Source organism: Saccostrea cucullata, unplaced genomic scaffold (genome assembly GCF_032062105.1).
Source record: "Saccostrea cucullata isolate Sc308-1 unplaced genomic scaffold, CSIRO_AGI_Scuc_v1 ctg299, whole genome shotgun sequence".
Lineage (NCBI taxonomy): Eukaryota > Metazoa > Mollusca > Bivalvia > Ostreida > Ostreidae > Saccostrea > Saccostrea cuccullata.
In genome coordinates this window covers 222501-231883 of record NW_026924125.1, presented here as the reverse complement: position 1 = coordinate 231883, position 9383 = coordinate 222501, and the positions used below count along the sequence as shown (strand labels likewise).

Below are 9383 nucleotides of genomic sequence, written 5' to 3'. Positions count from 1 at the left end.
AATACAGTATAAGTTAATGGTAGGGCAGGCAAAAATTCAGGTAGGGCAAGTGAATTTTGACCATGTACTTGCCCTTGGGCAAGTGCCTTAAAAATGTATTTGTCAGCCCCTGCAATGGCATTGAATTCTAGTAAAGATAAATAAAAAGATACAAATAACAGATTTAATGCAGTAAAACATTGATAAAAAGTGACAATTGCCACCTCTTAACATGCTCAGACATATACAACTATGTTCAACAAATTTCTGACTGATCTCAACATGTATTATCTTTTCTGCATAGTGTTTCTTATGATGAACCTGTCTTAGCCTACAAGGATCATAAAGTCACATTCAATTCACAGTTGTCATCAGAATTCAAAATGGTTTTTAAATTTCTTCTAAGAAGTCTGTCATTTCATCCATGACATGGCTGTCATCATAGGGAGCTCGCACATATCCTTTTTTACGCTTGGAATTTCCATGCGGGGCCACCCCAGGGAACAAGCCCAAATACTCCACGACAAAAATACTACTACTCGACGAATTCATCCATGTAATTCGTCGTCTGTAACTAGGGTCCAATTTAAGGGCCGTGTAATAGCGATTTAGTGTCGTAATTCTGGAAGGATCTGGTTGCGGTTCCATTAAAGTGAACACATATTTGCCTTTACATTTTGACCGGATATGAAACAGTCTATTTCGTACAACAATGGTTCTGTATTCCCCCGTTTCTCGTTGAATTAAGTAAGTTTTTGGTGTATTCCCTTTACTCCAAGTCCCACAGTCATCAGGGAAGAAACACCTTTTGTCCCTTACTATATTTGCAGCATTTTTAACAATAAAATAGACATTGTTTTTTATTCCTGGTGGAATTGACGGAAGTGCTTCCGATGCAGGGAAAGATTTGAAAATTTCTAGTAAACATTCAAAATCAAAAAACGACTTGTCCACTTGACCAACTGCTTCAATTCTGACAGGAGTAATTTCACTGGACTCGTTTTGTTCACCACTTTGATCAGCACTGTTCGCGGCTGAGAGCTCATCAGTCTCACTTGTAGGTTTCGAGAATTGTGCTCTCGCTTTCCCATAATGATGGGTTGAACGGGAAGCTTTAGTTGAGGACACCAGTGGCTGCTTTTGGTCACGCTTTTCATCTGCATTGTGCGATGGAACATCGTCTGAGGATTTACTATAAGGGTGGTCTAAACCTGAAGTTCTGGAAGGATTAATTGATAATGAGTTATCTTGCGATGCAAGATCCTCAGAAGATGGAATATGTAGTAATTGATCAACATCAATTACATTCTCTGGAGCAGGGGGCAAAAGGGGAACAAAATGATTGGTCACCCAGTTACCATCGTCATCTTTTAACATGCTGCACCATAGAATATTTATGGTGTACTTGGCCTGTAGAGCACGTGGTAGGAATTCACAGTTCAAAATCGAAACTGATGGGTCAAGGAGGCCATGTACTGGTGGGTATAAAGACTTGATGCCTCTCGATATTACAGTAGCAGCAGCATGAATAGTCCATGCACATGAGAACTTGAAATTCTGAGCACAGCTCCCAATGGCTTCCTCGTATGAAGGAGATATGTATGCCATTCTATCCCTCTTGTGACTATTTATGTAGAAGTCTTTGTGATAAAACATCTCAAGGCAAGTCCGGGCCCTGATCTCCGATGCCAGTTTTTCATTGCCCTGTATAGCGATTGATATGGCATTAAATAAACAATTTCCGTTTCCTTGGACTGAAACAGGCACAAAATCTGACTTGCCAACCAGATCCGAGGCTGAATGGTCTATACTCATGGAAGGGTCATATTTGAAAGGTTGTTTTGAAGGTAAACGTTTAGGTTGTTTACGCATAAAAATCGACTCGATCTTCACCCCCATCTCAAAACACCCTGACTGAAGAGCACATTCTAACCTGCCAAGAGACTTATCATAGTCAAAGGCCCCAGAATTGTTCTCACAACACCTAGTACAAATGTAAGGCAGTGGGCATTTCTTCAAGTAATAGAAATCAGTATTGGACAATTCCTCACACTTTTGGTGAAACCATTCTTCACATTTGTCACAGCCCACACATTTATAGCCTTCACAGCTAACATGACATAAGCCACATAGATAATCACTCACTGGAGACGAATCATTCATGCTGCCGAGAAAAATTCAGTGATTTTTAAGTTCTCAGTCAAGATGTACAGCATTAGAAGGCTCCTGGGTCTCCTCTCATCTATCCTGACTATAGCTTTTTAACTATCCTCTCCTATCTTCTACAGTTCTATTCTCTCTTCTATCCTCTCCTATCTTCTAAGACTTTCCTCTATCTTTTCCACAAGCTTCTTAACTATCCTCTCCTATCCTCATGAACTGAGCATGCTGAAGCTAAAAAAAAATTAAGATGGACTTGAGTACTACCAGTATATAACATAGATAGAAGACAGTATTGTTCACTTGTGACCTTGAAAATCAATTCCAAACTACGAAAATATAGGGGGTGTTGTATCTGTCAACTCCATCTGCATCAATCTAATTAAAATTACATGTTAGATCCGCTAGCATTCTCCCTACACTAACATCTAACAACATCTCATAGAGGGTCATATCAGATGTCAAATTCTATCAACCAATCAAATTGTCACCTGCAAAATCATTATTTATTTGTTGCAGTGAATAAGTCTAGAGTTGTTCCGAATTTGACCTCTGACGTGACCTACTCTGGGATGTTGTTAGATGTTAGTGTAGGGAGTATGGAAGCGCATTTAAAATCTAATTTTAATTAGATTGGATCTGCATGTGCCTGTGTCAATCACATCTTGGTAATTTTGATACAACTTATTTGAAAAGTATAAAATGAAATTTTTACATTGGCTATAACTATCATTATTCAACATCAAAATACATTTTAAAAAAAAAGATTTTTGGCATGCAAGTTTTTCTGCAACCCTACAGTTATTGTTTATACTGTACGATTGATCCCAAGAAGTTAATGAACTTCCGAGGGATCATCTAAACAATGTGCATACAGAAAAACTTGTTAACCAAAAGCAGGGACTTATTTACTAAATATGTAGTATATACGTCCTGCCAAAAGCTATTCCTTTAATCCATATGCATTTTGATGTGAATTAATGATATTCATAACAAAAAGAAAAATCTAGATATTTTGTGCAATATTGATCCCAATTATTAATGGTAACCTGTTGAAATACAAATTAAAGAACAGGAAAACATTAACCTTGACTTGTAGGTTGTGTAAAAAGCCAACCTGTACAATTTGCAACGTGATATTCATAAAAATTCAAATTATGGGACAGTAATGGGAATCGGCTCACTGGGCACTAGATTTACCGACTGTCTTATGAAAATGGCGACCATTTTTTTTTCTTGGCTTTTTCAAAATGAATTGTCTGTTAAACTGTAATGATACCGATTGAAATCCATGTTTTAAAACTTTTTAGCGACTCAATTTGCGTTCTTTAAAGGTGATTTTACCATTTTCTGTTGCATTTATTGTTTATTTGTATATATTCATGTTTATTCGTGGCAGTGGCAAATGTCTGCAAAAACAAATCAAACAAACAATTTTCGTTTATGATGTAGACCATGGTAGACATTTCTTTTGAATTCTGTTTTTTTTTTTTTAAATGTTCTGCTTTTCATACCAACATTTCCTTACCTAAGCCTTTTAAATTCAGGTCTTCCTAAATCATACCCTTTAGCTTCGTCGAAATACAGGAATAACCCATCGGAAGTTCTCGGACAGATCATACTTTTAATGAGAACTAACTGAGGACTCTCGAATATAATTTAGATCAGAAAGATGTTTGAGTATGGGGAGTATTATTTTTACTAAGTGAGATTTTAAAAGCGTCTAAATTACTGCGAAATTTGGCGGAAAATGATGGCAGCATCTGAAGAGAGTTGTAGTTTGACATTTTTAGATACTTCTGCACAGAATTTAAAGGAAAGTAATGATGTTAATGAAGTGTATAGAGATGTTTCAAAGTGGACCCAGGTAGATTTAAATAAATTAGGAATCCACTACAGCGAATACGACATTTCTCTTCGTCGGCTTGAGGAGCTTGCCAAAAAATCAAGTTGCACTCAACAAAATTCATCAGGAATAACACGGGTGCCAGCATGTTTGTCAACACTAGAAAACTTTTTGACAGATCATTTCAAATTATGTATTCCACATGACAATTTGAAGAGACATCTGCCGCGACAAAATGTAGTGGAATATTTACAATACATAAGTGAAAATCGTCAGAAATTGTGGGAGGATTTGTCAATGTTTGAAAAACAAACTAACATGGGCGATGAAGAGAAACGGTAAGTTTAAAGTGTTTTAAGCTCATTAAGAAGAAGGTACATTTTCAATACAAATTAAGCCCGATATTTTTCGAAAATATGAAAGTGATATGCGAAATCAAAATTCATTCTTTCTTAATCATAGGAATCCCAGGTTGCAGTAAGAATATGCAAGTCGTTTTTCTCATATGACATCCTTAATGCTGATTGTGACGTCATTAACTTGTGCATTTTCCCGTATTTTCTTAAAAGGTTGCAGAAGACATCAATTTTCAGTGGAATTTTCTTTAAGAAAACATACTCTGCCACCGTCGCCCGGAAAGATTTTGAGATATGTGATTTTTCATAGCAGTTTACATATAATATATCCAAAAATTAAAGTGGGCGACGGTGGCAGACACTATTTTCTAAAGGAAAATTCGCACAGAAATGAGTCATAATGATGCTTTTCTGCATTGAACTTAGAAATGCACCAAATTACTGATGTCATACTTCAAGAAAGGTCCTCCTTTATGCCATATTCTTTCATGCTTTATCATATTCATCTACTCAACTATTGTTAAAGCCAATTTCATAAACTTTTGAGAACATTAAATTTTAAGGACACAATAAAGCTCAAACTGTACCTTCTTCTTTGTTTCAACTACAGACTTAAATTTACATTGATTAAGGTCACGGGCAACTAGCAACAGAGCAACATTTTTCTATTTTGAAAAAAAATTGACATAACATATTTGTGTATGTATTACAAGTGTATGTCAAGCACCATGTTTGGTATTGTTTCACACCATTGATTACTGACTTTAAAAATTTATTTTGCAGATTGTTGAATGTGTTGCATTTGAAAGTTCAGGATTACTTGACCAGTCTGGGTAGATTCATGGTGGCACGAGGGGATGGTCCTGTCCCAGATATCACGTACACACAGCTTGTCATGGATTTCCTGCGTATTTTCTTTCTGTTCCCACAGTAAGTTTTAAGTATTAGAAACTGCTTTCATCAGTGATTGTTAAAGGTACAAGTTACTTGTTTTCACCTTCTGTTCTTCACATGATGACAAAGCTCAGCCACTGTAGATAGATTTTCTATAATTATTATATTTCTATTGTCAAAGTCAGTTTTTATTTGTAACAATTTTCAGACTTGGAAAATCAAAGATCACACAGATGAAAATAGGAAAGCAAGAGGTGGTTAGTGCCCCAGACCTTCGCTTTGAGGAGTATCCTGGCCCGCAATTAATTACCTTGTTAAGGATGTCCAATGAGGTATACAATGTCCTGATTAAAGGCCAATTTCTAACTACATGTACTAAATCAAATTGTGATGCCTGTCATTTTGACAGAATTATCCAGATATCCGTTATTCACATTGTTGCTAAACATGGGGGAGAAAATGAGAAAAAATACCCAGTAGAGCTTACATACAACAAGTTGATCCAAACATTTTCTATCAGAATTCTATCTTATGAAAATTTTCAGCTATATGTCTATAAAAATCTAATAAGCATACTCTCCAGTGTTGGATTACTGTAGATGTACTTTTTTCAGCATGGGATTATTAACACTTTCTATCAAAAGCAATATATTGTAAAGGTAATGACTTATAAGTTGATATAAAAAATATTTCACAGGTCAGCACCTCTTGTGAGGAACACGAAGATGACTCCATTCCAAATTATTTCAGCATTCAGAGTTTACCTGCACATATTCTGGGACAGCATGGAGCAGATCTTCTACTTGACATTGACAATTGTGTCTTCTATCCAGGCATACTGGGAATTATATGTCTGAGAACAAAGGTCTGTATTCACAATTACACAGCCTCAGAATATCCTCTGATATCCTTGACAACACCACAGAATGCATAAATAAGTACATGTAATAAACAACTAGATGCTGTCATGAGACAGTAATACCCGCACTAAGGTGTTTGCCTCTAAATGCACAATCCTTCAAATTGGGCTTTACCAAGGAAAAAGTCAATATAATTCAATAATTTACATAACACAAGTATTCATGAAATTGAGCATGATATGCTCAGGTGGCCATGTGACCTCTGGGCCTTGATCTTATAGGTATTTCATATTCTTTATTCATTACCAGTCTGAAATTAATCAACTGAATTTAATTAATGATGTAAATTAGGTTTGATAAAGGGGGGATATAAATTTTTGAGCGTTTTATAAGCGTTTTTGATGATTTTTTCAAAATGTGCAAACTTTTATATTTGATTAGGCGGAAACTCCTAGAAAGCTGCCATTTCGATTTATGTCTATGCATATACCCAATCAATATAGTCAACCCCCCACCCCTGTCCCATCAACACACACACAAACACACACTTTTTGCATGTTTTTGGAAATAAGCATAGATGGCAAAGTTAAGATAAAACATCTTTTGTAAATGATAATTTTAAATTTGTTTTTGTACATGTATCTGAACACCTGCATCACATTGGGCTTGCGTCACGTACCCAACTTTAAGTACTAGTTTTACCGTTATCATTTTTAGATTGCACTGCACGTGCAGTACTAGTTTGGTGTACACATCATTGCATGTTTGTCAGTAGGAATTATTTTGTGTTTTATTGGATTATATTTTATGAATTGATGGGATCTTTGACAATCAGTAAGTACAAGTTTTGGTATAGATTTGGTACAATAGTCTGAAATGCAACTGGTTAGGTTAAAGTTTAAAGGATCAAAGGTCATCTGATGCTTGCAATAGATGAATTTCACATTCTGAAGAGTTATCGCCCGTTATTGACGTTACATTCAGTTACAAGATACAGAATTTTTTTTCTGGGAGGGAGGGGGGATTTCCAGACAAGAATTTCCTGAGAAGCAAAAAAAGAGAGGTTATGGTGGGGTCTGTTTTCTAGGGTGGGGGGCATCCAAAGTCTTTTTTATTTGTTATTATATACATGTATATTATAGTCCTGCATATTCCGGGGGGGGGGGGGTATCTCTTAATTCACTCCCTGTCCCTGTAACGACAAATGATCATGTGACTCCTAAATAGTAGGAAACTTTTTCCATTTGACTATACATAATTTTGTTTTTTGTGTTATTATGTTATATATAAAGGTTATGAACCCCTGGAGGTCATCCCCACTCCTAATGAACTGGAAATGTTCACAATATGTCTGCATTAAATTAAATAAAATCAGTGATAAGATTGCTTGACAATTTATTCATCAACCTATCCTCCTAGAATGAGGAATGAAAATCATTCAAAGAGATGGACCACATTAACCTATTTGTATATTTTAACATTTTTTTTAAAATGTAAAAACAAGTAGTACATTTTAGTTTGCATACATGAACAAACAGGGGTCTGGGAAGGGATGAGGGGAAGGATCAAGTTAATATCTCTTTACGTCTTAATGGTTGAAACTCCTAAAATGAATGTTGACCTCAAATCTGACTTGCCCTCATATAATGTAGATTCAAGTTTTTATGTCAAGCCATGTATAGTTTTTGTCATGTCCGTCCTCCACCCTTCAATCTGTCTTTCCACCGGGCTCAAAGAAACTTTCCAGATATTTTTATCAAAGTTAATATGTTGATGCATACTGATGTAAACTATCCAACTGCAGCAATATTTTTTGACCTTGACTTTTCCTTTGACCTTCACTTAACTTTTCTTTAAATTAGTGTTTAGCTTTATTTTAAAGAAACCATTCAACTTGTGTAATGAAACTTCACATGATGATACATACTAATGTAAGCTTTACAATGCTTCTCTCTTTTTTACCTTGACATTTCCTGTGACCTTGACCTCACTTTTCTAAAATTAATGTCTAGATCAGTTTTGAATAAACAATTCAAGATATATTTATCAAACTTCATATACTAATACATACTGCTGAGAGCTATTAATGCATCAGCTTATTTTGACCTTGAATTTTCTTTTGACCTTGACCTCACTTTTTAAAATATGTGTTTATCTAAGTTTTAAATAAACCATTAATCATAGTTTTATCAAACTTCATATGCTAATAGTAAATTCATGTTGATATAAGCTTTTCAACTTCAACAACATTTTGACCCCAACCTTTCCTTTGACCTCTCTTTTCTTAAAAAAAGTGTTAAGCTCAGTTTCATTAAATCATTCAAGATATTTTTATTAAACATAATATGCTGATATTTATTAGTGAGAGCTATTCAACTGCATCAAAAAATTCACCTTGCACATTCCTGTGACCTTGACCTCCCTCCTCTTTAATTTGTATTTTGCTTAGTTTTAAAGAAATATTTTAAGACATTTTTATGTTTAGCATGCACTTATACATAATTTGGTGAGAATTTATTATCTATATCCAATTTATTTAGATTTTAGTTTCAATTCTAAAGAAACTGTTCAACATATTTTCATCAAACTTTATACACTAATACAAATTTTCATGTTGCATTAGTAATATACATCTGGCGGGACATTTATGTCCTATAGACATATTTATAGTTTTTAGCTCACCTGAGCCGAAGGCTTATGTGAGCTTTTCTGATCAAAATTTGTCCGTTGTCTGTCGTCGTCGTCGTCGTTGTTGTTGTTGTCGTCGTTGTCGTAAACTTTTCACATATTCTTCTTCTTCTCAAGAACCACTGGGCCAATTTCAACCAAACTTGCCACAAAGTATCCTTAGATGAAGGGGATTCAAGTTTGTTCAAATGAAGGGCCACCCCCTCTTCCAAGGGGAGATAATTATGAATTAGAGAAAAATTAATGGCATTTTTAAAAAATCTTCTTCTTAAGTACCACTGGGCCAGGAAAGATGGAACTCATGTGGAATCATCCTCAGGTAGTGTAGATTCAAGTTTGTTCAAATCATGACCCCCGGGGCTAGGGTGGGGCCAAAATGGCCGACCCAAGTTTTACATAGGAATATAGAAAAAAATCTTTAAAAATCTTCTTCTCAAGAACCACTGGGCCAGGAAAGATGAAACTCATGTGAAATCATCCTCAGGTAGTGTAGATTCAAGTTTGTTCAAATCATGACCCCCGGGCTTAAGGGTGGGGCCAAAATGGCCGACCCAAGTTTTATATAAGAATATATAGGAAAAACCTTTAAAAATCTTCTTC

General features: G+C 35.4%; 2 protein-coding genes across 2 annotated transcripts in view; one reads left to right on the top strand and one right to left on the bottom strand.

Moving 5' to 3' along the window:
• Nucleotides 1–242: 242 nt before the first annotated feature.
• Nucleotides 243–3745, bottom strand: LOC134265820 (uncharacterized). The gene is made up of 2 exons (XM_062748034.1): nt 3668–3745; nt 243–2373 (listed from the first exon to the last, which is right to left on the bottom strand). The coding sequence occupies exon 2, from the start codon at nt 2140–2142 to the stop codon at nt 370–372; it is 1773 nt and encodes a 590-aa protein (XP_062604018.1). The 5' UTR covers nt 2143–2373; nt 3668–3745; the 3' UTR covers nt 243–369.
• LOC134265821 (uncharacterized) overlaps nt 3698–9383 on the top strand; it is an 11766-nt gene continuing 6080 nt past the window's right edge. The window contains exons 1-4 of the mRNA XM_062748035.1: nt 3698–4323; nt 5125–5271; nt 5444–5567; nt 5933–6100. Of these exons, the coding sequence (XP_062604019.1) occupies nt 3890–4323; nt 5125–5271; nt 5444–5567; nt 5933–6100 (873 nt within the window). The 5' untranslated portion in view covers nt 3698–3889. The remainder of the gene's footprint in view (nt 4324–5124; nt 5272–5443; nt 5568–5932; nt 6101–9383) is intronic.